Here is a 16,269-nt window from a genome sequence, read left to right as displayed (position 1 = left end):
AAAAAGAGACTCTCCAGAAGATCCATACTGAATGCTGAGCCCCAGGTGGGGCTCCATGCCATGACCCTGAAATCATGACCTGGGCTGAAATCAAGAATCATATGCTTAACCTGCTGAGCCACCCAGGTACCCCTTTTTTAAACTGATTCTAAAGTGAATCTAAAATTAGTCATTCTAAAGAGTTTTGTCATTAGCAAAAATGAGTATAGTAAACAAAAGCAAAACATTTTAACTATTTCTGAGACGGCTGTGGAAACTAAATGAGATAATGCTTTCACATGCTAAGCACAGGAGCTTCATAGACTAAATGTTCAATAAATATAAATTAATCTTTTTCAAATATTCTTGTCCTTTTTAGTTATTATATTAAAAATGAACTATTGATTTACACAGAGATCTGTGCTTACCTATTATTTTAAAACTTCTCCTTGAGTGTATAATAATTTACCTTTTGACAGAGCTCAGTGTCAGAAATAAAAAGAATTAATTTGAATTAAAATCTGTGTTTGTACCGAGCTTTGTCAACTGAAGAATATAAAAAGTATTCAGCATGTGGTTGTTCTAACTTAGGGATCTATCATACACTATTAATATCTTTATTTAATAACTTTCTCTTTCCATTTGATTATGCTGTCTTTCAAAAATTAAATATTATTGATGCACAGATGAGGGCCATTTTATTGTGATTATTAGTTTAATTTTGTAGTGTTTGGGGTAGCAATAGAAAAGAGCAACTATAGTACACTGCTTAGTTTAAGACTTGGAGAAAAATTTTGCATCAGCTAAGGAATTGGTGCAAGGGAACCTACTTTTTAAGGAGGCCACTTCATAAATATCATGTGTTCTACTTTTTACAAAACTCTCATTCTGTCAAAATTAAATGTTCCCATCTTTTGCTGTAATTTTTATTTTGCTTTCTTGTTTTGGCAAATTACATATTTTTTCTTAATTTCTCCCATATATTACCTTTATATATAATACAGTAATTCAAAAGCCTTTTTAAATAAAATTCTTTTAAATAATTTTTATTTATTTTGTATTTCTTTCCAGATACTTTATTCATTTCTCCAACATTTTCTACTGTTACCAATGATTAGTTGCTCAAAGAAAAAAAAAATGTGTTTTATTTACAGGGCACAGCTTATGGAAGTGCTCCTGTACCTTCTCGCAGGCAATTATGTGAGTCTCTTAAATTCAGCTCTGTGTTGTAAACATGACTATGTGTTCCTGTGCTGTAGCATGGCATGCTGAGACCAAATGCCCTAAGGTCAATATGCAATCCCCAATGTTGTATATTACCTAAAATGTGTTTGAAGCAAATGGTTCCCTTTGCCTCTTCCTTATCTGTTTGTCACTATCCAGCCCGTTTAAGAAAACTGCATTGCAATATGGCCAAGAGTGTTGAAGCTTCAGTAATGACTCAAAGTCTGCGGCAAATATGGAAGTGGCTCTTAAGTTTAGTTTCATTTAGCACCAACAATAGTAACTTTCTTTGTCAAATGAATCAGTACGCTTTCTTAAATCCTAACTTCTTTTACATACTTGTTCAAAGAGCTCTTATATCATACACAGCTGTGTTTTTGCCACACAGCTAATGAGACCTCTTTCCTTGAAAAGGAAATACATTGAAAGAAATCTTTTTTCCAGTGAATTTAAAGAAAACCTGACTTTCTAACCACCTTAGTTTATTTCTAAGTCATCATATTTAGAAAATGTGAAAATAGTCTACACATTTTTAGATAGAAATCCTGGATTTTACACCCTTGTTCAGCTGTATTATAAATATATGCACCTCAGCAGAGTCAGATATTTGCACTTCGGCTCAGAACATTTCTGTGACAGCTTGTCTGCTTTAACATGAACTTTTTTTCAATGAGAGATATATATGTAAATTTAGTACGTAGAATCTCCGAAGTGCCATCAGACTTTGAGAAAGAGCTATTTCCATTGCCCATTTCCATTCACATCTTTTCTTTTTTCCACACATCAGAAAATCATGGTTGTTTACCACCATTATAGACTGCTACAGCAATATACCACATGCTTCTAATTGTTGTACCAAGCAATATATACCAAATAGATTTATCTTAATATGATGTTAAAGATCATTTAAAGCTACAGTCCTGTTTTCATAATATTTTTCTTCCCCAATGGCAGAAAAAACATACAGTTTTATCCCATTCACCAGGAAGGATCTGTGAATCAATTGAAAAATTGCAGCACTTTGAGTCATTCTAAAGCTGCTCAAACAACAAACAAAAATATGCACTTTACTATTTCATCTTTTCATGAAACACTTTTGAAGGTCTGAATTATTATGAATAAAGTTTTAGCAAAAAGAATTGCTTTAATGAATAGAAGATAGGATTTAGATATATTATTCTACTCGAGTTAAATAATCGCCAACAGGTCTAGAATTATCCCTTGTTATTTCTTCTTATCTACTTCATTGTCCTCTAACATTCTAAAGTATACTGAAAGTATGGTTTCTTTTATGACAATATTGGTATGGTCTTAATGATAAAAAGTGAAAACTGGGCAGCCCCCGTGGCTCAGCGGCTTGGCGCCGACTTCAGCCCAGGATGTGATCTCTGCCTGTGTCTCTGCCTCTCTCTCTCTCTCTCTCTCTCTCTGTGTGTGTCTCTTATGAATAAATAAAATCTTAAAAAAAAAAAGTGAAAACTATAGCAAGAACTTCAAATGAGCTAAAATATTTTTTTATTTGCCTCTTTTTACGTTTTTTAAAAGATTTTATTTATTTATTCATGAGAGACAGAGAGAGAGAGGCAGAGACACAGGCAGAAGAGGGAGAAGCAGGCTCCATGCAGGGAGCCCAAGGTGGGACTCCATCCCAGGACTCCAGGATCATGCCTTGGGCCCAAGGCAGGAGCTAAATTGCTGAGCCACCCAGGGATCCCCCTATCTGCCTCTTTTTAAAATAAAAAGTCATTTGTTATACATGTAAATTGTAGTGCATTGAATATAGAAGAATATCTATTGTTAGGGAGATAGAAAAGATACTATTACTAGAAACTTGTAGAAATGAGTTCATTATAAGTGCTCTGAAATTATGAGTGGAAGTATAATCCTAAATTTGGATTAATCTTATTTCCCACTTTCACAGAATCGACATGCATAATATGAAGATAACATTAAATACTTGAGATTTCAGATAATTTTTTCTGGAAAATAATTAATAGATGGTTTCTCTAAGTGTGAGAATCTAAAATTGAAATGCATTCTGTGCCTCAGTATATAAGACCATAATATGGATATTACCCTCCTAAACATGTAGACTTGGAAATAGTAAGCCAATGAATTTAGAATGTTAATGCAAATTCACATTTCCTTTTGGTCAAGTGCAAGTCTTAGGATCTCTGAATTACATATTAGTAGAAGCTCCTTTAGTATTTGTAATTGTGGTACTAATTAAAGATATTATGCTAAAAGAGTGAATGTCTTATCCTATATATGAACATCAGAATACTGATATTAAACATCTCTATTCCTGCCCCTTTCCCTAAAATCAATATTTACCTAGATATCTTACGGTTGATTCCTGATTCTAGTATTTTATTTTTGATTATGTCAGAAGTGGTGACCAACACTTTCTTGAGGTTACAGTTAACCAGTTTTTTGGGGTTTTTTTTGTTTTTTTGTATTCAGTACTATCACTCTTTTAATTTTGGTTTTGGTTTTGTTTTGTTTTGTTTTGTTTTGTTTTGTATTCAGCCTTGTTATGTGGCTGTCACTGTATTTCAAAAAATATATCCAGTTTCACAATTTCCTTTGGTAATAACCCAAAACAGAACATAGCAACAAAGAGGGATTGTTTAGATGATGAGGAAATTAGAAAGGCTATGAATCTACAATGAGAAAATTTACTTCTCCATCTCCAGAAGGACTATGTGGCTTTTAATTATTAGGCCCCCTCAAATATGCCTATATTTGCTACTAATTATTGATCAAAGGTAAATTGATGGTAATATAGTCTTGGTTAATATTTTTTACTTTCAGAGAAATGCTTGAAGAATGATTAACATTGGGAAAGGGGAATCTTGAAAAGTTATTTGAATGTTAATAGTACAATTTTTATTTAAAGGCTAAAGGGATAGATACATCATCTATTCAAATGATGTTGACTTTCCAATTTCAGGCTGGTTTCTGGTTTAAAATTTATAATCAACTCTAGTGAGTGTAGTGTTGTCTTAATGCTGGTAAGACCAGTATCTTTGTGCAAATTGAGATTTATAATATTTGAATAAAATTTTGCAAAGATATGACCCATAAAGTATTATCTCAACTCTTCAAAATATAAGAACTGTAAATAGTCTATTTACATAGACTATTATTTTCTATTTTGTACTATAGTAGCTACTGTGAGTGTTCTAAATTACAGAACCATACAACTCTAACAGGCATAAGTCTTGTTATCTTTTTCAAAAGAATATCCTAAAATTTCATAAACCAATTTTAAAATTTAATAAACTGTAAATATATTTTTATAGAAAAATTGTGAGCATTGTATTTCAAAATGCTTGCAACAGTTCAAAAATTATTTGGTTAAAATAATTAAATGTAGGTGTTTTCCTTTCATTTCATAGTATGGCTTTATTATTTCCCAATTTGTAAAAGAAAGGAGTATCAAATATTTATATGTAGTCTATTCAGAGGTACTTACCTAATTTAATTTAGTCATTCTCCGGATAGTTGAATGTCAATCTAATTGAAATACCTACATGTGATAATATTACCTTCATATTCAGAATCAGATAACAGTTGCCTTTATAACACAAACAGAACTAAATTGTATGTTTAATGGCGGGCATAAACATAAAAACATACACACTTCTATTGTTTGATAAGTAAATAAAAGAATTATTCTCAAAATAAAGGTAAATTATTTAGCTACATGTAAGTAAAAGATTAATCATTTCCATAGGATTATGCATGTCTTACTTCAATCTATTCTTGAAAATATAAAAGTATTCTCTGAAACAGCCATTGTTGTTACTCAATTTGTCAAAAAAGAAATGTATACTGTCAATTCCCCAAAGTATATTTCCCTTTCATTTGCTTTAACTTGATGCCCCTAATTTTCAATGAAGTTTCTTTTTCTGCTCTTCTTTTAGAGCTAAATAACAATTTTTAAGTTCCAAATTGATTTCATCAGGAAGTAATGAAAAACAACAAACTAAGAAGAAAGGCAGGATAGCAAGTTATTTACAATGACATTAATCTCGAATTCAGAAGGAATGTTTTTAAGATGCTAAGCTGTCTTTGTAAACACAGATTTTTCAAACTAACTTTTCCACTGTGCCTTCTGATTTATTCCCTTTCCTTTTTGGTTTATCAGTTTATTTGCTGTTGTTTCCCTGTCTTTTCTGTCTCTATCATCCCACACAATATCTTTGCATTATTTATCATCCTATTTTAGATGTAACTTTGATTTTACTTGTTTCCTTCATTCTTTGATATCTACTTAGAAATAATAAAGGAACAGTTTTCAAGAATAGTGAGGAATAACAAAAATACACTTTCAGAAGTCACATGTGGTAGGGTTGCTTCAAAGATTACACTAGTAAAATGACTGTATTCTTAGACAAGTTCATTGTGTCTTTAAGTTCACAGATAAATGTGCCTATATATCTGGGAATGAGAAGGTTCTTCAGAAGAGAGGTTTCAGTCACAAAGAGAATAGCAAGGAAACATTTTAAGTGGCATGAAGAAATCAATATACAACTAATAGAAGACAAGCTAACACAATTTATTACTAGAAAGTAGAAAATATACAAAAGAAAATTGTAATCTATGTTATAATCTTATGGGAAGAAAATTCTCAGTATTGTCATTCTTTTGAAACCAAAGTAGTGGTTTCACATGAGATTACAATTTTGAGCTACTACAAAGTAAAGGCTTTATTCTGTGTGTGTGTGTGTGTGTGTGTGTGTATAGCATTTCCTTTGATGCATAGACAATAGTGACTGTTATTCAAGGCTATTGAATTTATTTAGATAATGAGTATATGTTCAAAAGCTAGAAAAAAACTGCTTCCCACCCTTATGATAACAACAAAAACAAACAATGTAAATCTACAACTTTACATGTAATATCAGAGAGCTAATGTAACAGGGAAATCAATTACTTGAGACAGGAGTGAAATGACAGTTTGCAAGGAGATTAGATGTAGCAGGCATATAGTCAGATAATAGAATTCTATTAAATTCTGATTAACAAATTAGTAGGAGTTGAATGTGGGCTAGCAAGAGAATAAAATATAATGAGAATGAGCACCCACTTATACACTCTTCTCTACAGATTTCATTGGATGCTTACAAAAAAATATTGGCAAGATTTCAGAGAAAGTGTCCCTTGAGCTAAAGGTTTAAATAAAGGAAGAGCAGCTGCTGTAGGAAAGACACAAAACTCTATCCATACAGAACAAGCATCGAAAATACAGGGAGAAAAGCAAAACACACTGGTGAAAACCCATTGCAGTCAGGGGAAGGGAAAAGAAAAATTTCTTTTCCTTCTGAGGCAGGGGCAGGAATGAATGATAAGCTTATATAACTACAGCTAAGTGGGGAGGCTGAGGCACTGAGAAGGCCACATCTGTGAGACCCAAGGACACAGTGCCTGCATAAGATTGAGGCTTAATCATAGGAGCAAAAATGCCTTCCTCTCTGTGCCACAGACTAGCAAGCAATGGGTTATAAGTATTAGTGGAATATGGATAGAAATATTACAAGACTGTGGAGAAAAACTCTCTTTGAGGCACAGTACAAAGGAGAGACTAAAACTAAAAATGAAAGCAAACATGGAAAACCCTCTGGCAAACTGTTCATGCCCTAGATGAGGTGTGTTTAGAGAAACTTGAAGCCTGTAGGTAACCATAGCAACAATAACAAGCCCAGTCCAACTCTGCCTGGACTGACCTAGACTCCCATACCAAAGCCCCTGCCGAAGGAATGGCATGCCTATTTCCAGGAATATAGTTTGTTTACTTAAATCTCTAATGTCTTACACAAGATATCTAGGTTCCCACGAAAATTCTGAGGCACACAGAAAAGCTAGCGGAAAAGCAAGAGCAAAACAACACACTACCAAGAGATAGGAGAAGCAACAGAATCAGATTCAGATATTGCCGCAGACCTTGAAAGTATCAGGAAGAAGAGTTTTAAAAACCACAATTAATATGTTAAATAGTCCAATGGAAAAGTCCAAAATGTAAGAATAGATGTGCAATTTTGGCAGAGATGAGTTTGTAAGAATGAACCAAATAAAAATTCTAGAAATTAAAAGCCAATAACAGAGATGAATAATGCCTGTGATGGGCTGATCTGAAGACTCGAAATAGCCAAGGAAAGAATCAATAAGTTTGAAGATAGGACAATATAAATTACACAACCAAAACAAAAAAAGGGGAGAAAAAAAATCAGGGAAGGGGGGAAAAAGAAAAAAAATCATCTAAGAGCTGTGGAGCATATCAAGTGGTTTAATTTAGGTGTAATTAGAATCTCAATTGGGGAGAAAGAATTGTGCAGAAGAAAAATTTGAGAAATAGTGGCCGGAAATTTTCTAAAATTAATGGCATATGTCAAATTACAGATACAAAGGAGCTTAAAAAAAAACTGACCAGATAAAGAAGAATAACAACAAAAAACACCCAGGCATATCACATTCTAACTACTGAAAATCAAAGACAAAATCTGAAGGTATCCAGAGGAGAGGAAATATACACATTATATACAGAAGAACAATGATGAGAATTACAGTAGATTTCTCATCAAGAACCCTGCAAGTTAGAAGATGATGAAGTGATATCTTTAAAGTTTCCAAAGGGAAAAACAAACTGGCAGCACAGAATAGTCAGTGAATATATCTTCCGAAAATAAAGGTGACATAAAGACTTTTTCAGAAAAAATACTGAGAAAAATCACTGCCAGCAGACCTCCGTTACAAGAAATGTTAAAGGAAGAAATGATGAACACTGGAAATGGAATAAGTGAAACTAAAAATACACTCGGCCTTAAAAAATCTTATACAGAAAGATCTGTTCTATATTCATATATGATTTGTGACATGTTATGATTTAATTTGTAAATCTTAAATGAGATTGTTATATTTACTACTAAGGTATTACCAAAATGAGCAGTATCTTAGTCTGTTCTGGATGCTATAAAAAGAATACCATATAGATTGGGTGGTTTAAACAACAAACATTTATTTCTCACAGTTCTGGAGGCTGGGAATTTTAAGATTAGAGTCAATGGATGCTGCCTAGTGAGAACCTACTTTCTGGTTCATACATGGCTGGTTTCTCATTCTATTTTCACATGGCAAGAGGGGTGAAAGATCTCTCTAGAGTCTTTTGTACAAGGGCACTAATCCCATTTTTGAGGGCTTCACCCTCATGACCTGATCACCTCCCAAAGGACCCACCTCCAAATACCATCTCATTAAGGATTAGTTTCTGAATATGAATTCTGAGGGAATATAGGCACTTAGTCTATAGCAGTCATATTCACAATATTTTTGTAGTTTATGCCTCCTACTTCTGTTATAGTTATTTTACAGATACTTCTTTTGGGGGGGGGTGTGTTTATGCACTTATATATCATACAGTTTTATAATGGGTATTAAAAGTTAATAATGAAGCGGATGTACCCAGTATAGTCCAGAGGAAAGATCGGAATCCATACTGTTAAACTCTGAATGATCTATTAATTTGCTATTCCGTATTTCTATACTCAATGACTATAATTTGTATTGGCATGTTTTTGTACTCTCCTCTTAACAAAATTAGTACATTCTTATTGTAATTAAAAACTATTAAAATGTTTGAACTGTTTTAACCTGAATACTAATTTTTCATTAGGATCTGCTTTAACCAAAATATTTCATTAATCAAGGGACTTTTGCCTATTCTGAAATTATTCTAAAACAGAATAACATTTACAGGTTGGAAATTGAAGTACTAAATTTAATGACAAGAAATATTGTGGGATAATACTAAAATATAGAATAAGATGAATACAATCTCTTATATTTTCCTTTTCAATAATTAGTGATCTAATTAAGTGAATTAAGTTACTGTCTTTAAGAATTAGCAATAATCAGCTCTTAGAACGTTGGAAGTTTCTGATCATTAAACCTGTATCTCATTATCAAATTAATTGATTTCTTTACATTTGTTATTTTATAATTCTTTTACCTTCTATATACTAACAAGTATTTGTAGGTACTTACAAAGCGCTAGATTCTGCCTTTATTAAAGTTTACAAATAAGTAATAAGATTACTAAAGTTTAGATTAAGGTAATATGTTAAAGAAATAGTAATATATTTAGGCTTAATAGTTGGGTCCCAGTGATATCATGGATTTTGATAGTGTATTTAACCTGTAATGATTTTTCTAGAAGGTACAAATAGGTCAAATATTTCCAAATAGAGAATATAAGAAATTGCCACAGACTAACAATATGAAATTATGAATGGCCTTAGAGATTAACTATTCCAACCCATGCAACATAAATAATTTTTTAAAGATTTATTTGAGATTGAGAGTGCACAAGGGCACAAGAGTAGAGACTAACGGGGAGGGAAAGGAAGATGGAAAGAAAGCAGACTCCCTGCTGCAGAGCCCAACAGATAATGAATGACCTGAACCAAAACTAAGAGTTACACATTCAACCAACTGAGCCACTCAGGTCCCCCAACAAATAAGTTCTTGAGAGATTAAGTGAGTTATGCAAAGTGCAAGGATTAGTGGCAAAACCAGGGTTTTAACCCATTTTTCCTGTTTCTTCCTGTATCATATTCTCCCTAGATTCTGTTCTAAATTCTATGGAAAGTTTTACTCTTTTTTGTAAAGCTAGGAGATGATACCCAACTCTTGAAGATTGAATAAAACATGACCAAGAACAGGTTCAGAAGGAGCAGTATGTGGAAAGGAATGACAAGGGGCTAGAACACTGCTTCTTTGAGCAGCTATACATAGCTGTTATACATGCTGTTAAGTTGAGTTGAAGAATTTCCTTGCAATGTTGGGGAGGGTCAGTTTCTCTGCTATAAGTTGCTATAGGTCAAACTAAGCTCACAACAACAAATATTATGGGTTTTCTTTTCTTTTTAAAAATAAGTTTTATATTTTTGACACTTTAACTAAAAGCCACTATATCTGAAATCTTGGATTTTTTTTCTTTACAAGTTTTTGTTTAAATAAGCAGTGTTGTATTACTCAGATAACCTGTAAACTATTTAAGTCCATTTGTCAATTTGTGCAATGGGGCAATTATTACTTATTATCTAATTTTTATACCAAGAATTAGAGGTGGTTGGATATGAATATTGATCAAAAATGGTATTTGTTTATTTGTTCTTTGCTTCTTAAAGAACAAATACACCAAGGAATTCAACTTTAACATAGGTCAGGAAATCTCCATTTTAAAAATCTTCTTTTGGATTACTTGGACCCTCAGGGAGGAAAAAATGTCTCATTATTGCTGAGGTAATCACAGTGTTACATATAAATATCAGTAAGTATCATAGTTTTTGATAATTTAAAGTATCAGTTAAAGTGAATTCTTTTGTTACCACACATATAATCTCTAGGTAAGCAGTATTCTTCAGTTTACTAAGAATCCTATTATAGGAATATAGTAGTTTTACTCAAATGTCTTCATGTTGGCCTAAAACAGGTTATATGTTAAATGTACCCCTTAACCTGTTCACTTAGAGTCATGTGACTCATTTATTGTTCATAGCATTTTCATGTTGATCTGATGCATTGCCCACTCCTTAAAAATGAAGATATGCATCCTGTATAAATATATAATGAAATATCCTCCAAGAGACATAAACATTTGAAATTATGATTGGCTTCTGTGAACTACAATCAATGCATAATAGATCTTGGATCTACATATGCAAATTACCTTAAATTGGAAAATCTGACAAGACCATTAAAATATGGCTGTATTAAGCCTCAACACAAGAACTGAGGAAAACTGACTTTATTAATTGTAAGTAGAGGGTTTGGTAATCATAACAGTCCAAAAAAAGAAAACAAAAAAAGTCAAGAAGTCAAGCATTTAAGTACTCTTTCATGCATAATCCAGGAAACACTTGAATTGTAGATCCCAGTGGTATGTATAATTTATTGTGGAAACAGACACATTAGTTAACTTAGCTCAATACTTGAGCATTTACTTGCCTGTGTCATTGCATGTTTACACGCATCTTTCTCATTATGGTATGTGATCTGCTTTCCCATGTGACATTTGCAGAGAGACACATATAGTCTCAGACTTTAAGCATCAAAGATTCCTTTAGCAGTAACAATTCAAACTGGAAATCAGGGGAGCCTGGTGGCTCAGTGGCTGAGCATCTGCCTTTGGCTCAGAGAGTGATTCTGGGGTCCTATCATGATCCCAGGGTCCTAGGATCGAGTCCTGCATCAGACTCCCTGCAGGCACTCTGCTTCCCCCCTATGCCTATGTCTCTGTGTCTTTCATGAATAAATACAAGTAAAAAAAAATTGGAAATTAATAAATTGACATGGAATTTTTGTCAATTTTTGTATGAATCTTGTTCACAACAGTCTGTCCATAAAAAAAATCAATTCATTCTTGACCTGTTTTTAAATCTGAAAGACTAAAAAGTATAATTTCGGGAGACTAAAAACTGCATTGAGGAAAGGTCTCCTGGGAGAATCTTATAAGAAAATTCTCTAGTGGCCCTTCTAACTCCCATCGTCTCCTCAAAACCGTTGCTGTTCATTTAGAACAATGTTGTAAGCATCTATAAATGGAACTTTTATTTTTTCAAAGTCTGTTTTTGAGGGCTATATAGCATTTTAGGAAATTGATAGAAATAATAGATACATAGAACCCACTTGATTGAGAAACTTTTGTTGTTATCAATCTCTAGTCAAACAGATTGAGTTAAGTCCTTATGTTAAGTCAAGCATTTTTGCCTAGAGTATCATTTTTATCTAGCAATTGCTAGCTAATTGGTATGTGAAATTAATAAAGTATTGTTTTGTTTTTTAATCACTGCTTTTGTTTTAATTCACATAGGAAAGGAAAAAATAATTCCTTATAAATAAATATGCAGTAGACATTGAGATTCTTTCATAAAAACTTGCTGTCAGAATCCATTAAATGTGTGTTTTAAAGTAGTTCTGGTTTTGTACGCTCTGTCTCTTTAAACTTTTGTTTCTGGAAGATATTAAGTTAAAAAATTTGATATATAGTAAGCCTTTTTTTTTTTGCCAAACTTTTATTTATGAAAAACGAGGTTGTTGTCTTTGCTCTAATTTAGAGAAATAGTGAAAAAAGGCAAAATATTAAAAATAATAACTAAAGCTAAAGTGAGGTCAGGCTGTCAAGATTAAAAGCTTTTAAAAATTATATGATTTTTTTTCAATATCTAAGAATTTAAGGTATTAAATTGTGAGCTATGAAAACTTTCCTTTAGCCCTTCAGGAGTTAAGAGTTTAGAGTCCTTTCCCTTGTCTTTTCATTCCTCCATTCTACACTAAATGTTGAGGTCATTGTGGTAGTTGTGATGGAAGGGTTATGAATGCAGGCATTCAGGGAGGAAGATGAAAATTTTCTATCTGACTTCCTGACATTATAAGAGATTTAAAAGGGCTCTGTAATTTCTTTATAACTAATATTCACTGCATTTAATTAAATTTTTGTATCATGCTGTTTCTAAATCATGAGCAATACAGGAAATATATACGAAAATTACCTTTTAATGGATTGTAGTTTATGTAAACTTATACAAATTATATTTATACTCCTTGCTAAGGCATGCATATTTTAGAAGTATTCCTTTAGGAAATCCTAGTAGAAACCACTCCTAAGCGTGTCAGGTGGAAGACCAATGTGTTTTAGTGCTACTGGATATCAGACACTAGGGTAAGTGGTTTATTCAAGCTATCTCATTTAGATTTCTTAACAGATCTAAAAAGTGGGCGTTAGCCCCATTTTTAAATGAGGACTCTAACTCTTAGTGACTATATGCCTATAGTAGTTTCCTAGAGCTGCCATAACAAATGATCACAAACTTGGTGGCTTAAAAGAACAGGAATTTATTCTCTCACAGTTCTGGAGGTCAGAAGTTTGAAATAAAGATGTCAGCATGGTTGGTTGCTTCTGGGGACTCAAATGAGAATCTGTTCCATGCCGTCTCCTAGCTTCTGGTGGCTGCTGGCAATTCTTGGTATATCTTGGCTTGTGAACTTCTTACTGTAATCTCTGCATCCATTTTCGTACAGCCTTCCCTCTGTGTGCCTCTCTGTCCTTTCCTTGTCTATCTCTAACAAGGACATTCGATTTAGGGCCCACTCTAAATCCAAAATGATGCTGTTTCATCTCAAGGTTATTAACTTAATTGTATCAGTAAAGACTTTATTTCCAAATAAAGTCACATAATGAACTGGAATCACCACTTGGAAATATATTTTGGGAGTGGTAGTTCATCCTAATACAATGTGCAATGACAGAGTCAGAATTCAAATTCTGTTTTTGTTTTTTTTTTTTTTCTGACTTTGGAATACAAATGCTTTCCATTGTTCTATAGCAACTCAATAAATATCGCCTAGGTTCCATATTAGATACAAGATGATACTCTTAACAAGATAACTAAAACAATCTCTGACTTTGAGTTGCTTGTACACTAATGAAATATGACTGGCTCTATATTCACTTATTTTTAAAGATAGTTTAGAGAGAACATATGTGAGTAGGGGGAGGGACAGAGAGAGGAAGAGAGGAAATCTTCAAGCCGATTCCCTGCTGAGCATGAAATGCAGGGTTCAATCCCAGGGCCCTGAGATCATGACCTGAGCCTACACTTAACCTAATGCACCACCCAGGTACCCCAGGTTGCCTAATGAAATATATTATGATATATTACCTCTTTGGTTAAGTATATTTTCTGTATTACTTATTATTTAAAAACTGGCAAAATGAGAATATTCAATTAGATAACATCAATGGTTATTAATTATTACAAGAATTAAATAGCACTTTAAAATTTCTTTTATCAGAAAGATAGAGTAAATATAGACAGAACTAACTTTTTAAAAGAAATACTAAGTTTTTAAAGGGAAAAAATATCTTATTAAATAAAGTCTAAAATACAATAAAGACTTTAAGTATAAAAACTTAGGGAAAGTTATTCTATGATTTAAAAGGTTATGTGATGTTTGTTTCTGAAGGAAATGTTAATATTTAATTTCTGAAATCTGGGAAATTAAATATTTTGAAATATTAGAGTACCAGCTACATTATTTTACAAAGATTATGAGCAGTTAATAGTTATAAAAATGCATTTCTATTTATAAATAAAGCATATAATGAGACATTTCTGGGTCTGTTTTTTCTTGTTGATACTGGATTTTTTCATTATTTTAGGGTAGAGTGGCTCATAAGTGATAAAGCGTCACAATTATCCTGTCTATTCTTTTGTGTTAAGTACCATAGCATAAAATCAGCCAGCTTCTGTTTTTATATACATCATAGTAATTGGATATAAATAGCTTGCTTTAAAAGCCATTTGGGTACGTTTCATATTAGAATATTTTATAGCAAAAAAATCTAAATTAAAACAAAAACTTTAACCTGGTGGCTTTATAGTAACTAAATGAAGATTTATATCTATAAAGTACAACACACTCTCAAAGTGTTTGCATGATAATGTGGCTTTTAAAAATGAAATACAGGAGCTTTTCTTAAAATGAAGTAAAAATATATTCAGTAACTAGAAAAAAATAACAAAATAAAATAAAAATTAAATACTGAAGTAGTATTCATTTGAAATCAGATTTGAGGTTATACAAATTTTCAACAAACTTCAAAGATGGAATGGTGACTAAGTCCATTTGAGTATCCCTTGAGAGGAATCTATAATTGAGGAACTAAAAATACAATGATAGAAGTGACTCTCTCACCTTTCACAAATTGTAAATTTTTTCGATAAAAGTGATAAATCTTATAAAAGAAAATGCAGAATTCTGTTTACATTCATATCTTCAATTCATTTATTTATCAGTTTTTCAATGTGTAACTCAAAAAGTAATTGGCATTTTAAGATATGACACTGAGATTAACTTTGATTTTAACTTGATAAATTGAATCATTTACATGATTAATTTTGTATAAAGTATATTAAGGAAGTGTAAAAATAGTAAATACTGGATCTACATATTTATTTCTGCTTTAACCACACTTACAGGGCAACTTTTTAACCTACTATGTCACTGCAGTGTAAATGTGCTCTAATTAAAATGCATAGATTTTTACATAACATCAAGACTATACTGTAGGTGAAGTATATATACTTTGTTCTACTTGTGACATTATCAACCACATGGTTAATACTCAATTTATTATTTTATATATCTTTGCCTTCAAAATAAAAAGAAAAGCCAAAGTGATCATTTTTCCAAATTGGAAACTGAATGATTATTTTGATTACTAAACTATCTTTAAATAGTCCAAAAATAAAGCTGAATTTTGTTAGATATTACTATAGACAGTAAAATTGAATAGCTTTTCCTTCTGAATGTCCATTTTTTTAGTTGCTGTGATTTAATTCTATTTTTTCTTTGATGTAGCAAAAAAAGTAACTGAATATGCAAAAAGTAATCCACTTTTTTCAATATATACATTACTAAAAATATTTACTAGAGTATTTAACTAGTCCTGCTTCTGAAAAAGGATAGGACTAGGCTAGCATAATCCCAATAATACAATCCCCATTTTTTACATATGAGGTAACTGAGACATATGAGGTAATTGACCTTCCTCTGGTCAAGTAACTTACCCAAGGTCACAAAGCCAATTATTCATGGATTTGACATTTGGTCCCATGTAGTTTATCTCAAGTCAAGTGTATAATACCTTTTTAAAATAGGGCAATAATAAGTGAAGAGTATGGAAAGTAAGGGGATGGATGGATTTATATATCTGAGATTAACATTGATTATGGCTTAAGTTTTCTGGCATCCGGAAGAGAATGAAAAGCTCATTTTGTTAAAGCAGTATTTCTCCAAGTGTTTCTATAGAACACGACTCCCGTAAAGATATTCCTTTTAAGTGAGGAAGAGGACAGTAAGATAAAATCACTTTGGAAAATTCCACATACTCTTATTTTTTCCCCTCCTATAGATATATAATGTATAGGAACAAGGTAAAGTCTTCAAAAATATCTGGTGTAGAGACATGTTTATATATTATATATATGATAGATAGAT

General features: G+C 32.1%; 1 protein-coding gene across 3 annotated transcripts in view; it reads left to right on the top strand.

Annotated features, from left to right (window-relative positions):
- The window catches only part of CCSER1 (coiled-coil serine rich protein 1), a 1,368,919-nt gene that overhangs the window by 1,054,679 nt on the left and 297,971 nt on the right, over positions 1-16,269 (top strand). Inside the window, exon 11 of one of the 3 annotated variants that reach the window (XM_072755654.1) lies at positions 1,134-1,179. The exons of the other annotated variants lie outside the window; for them this stretch is intronic. Within the exon in view, the coding sequence (XP_072611755.1) occupies positions 1,134-1,179 (46 nt within the window). The remainder of the gene's footprint in view (positions 1-1,133; positions 1,180-16,269) is intronic. 3 annotated transcript variants of the gene reach the window in all.

The sequence above is a fragment of the Vulpes vulpes genome, chromosome 4, assembly GCF_048418805.1.
Source record: "Vulpes vulpes isolate BD-2025 chromosome 4, VulVul3, whole genome shotgun sequence".
Lineage (NCBI taxonomy): Eukaryota > Metazoa > Chordata > Mammalia > Carnivora > Canidae > Vulpes > Vulpes vulpes.
This window is presented reverse-complemented; position numbering and strand designations above follow the sequence as displayed.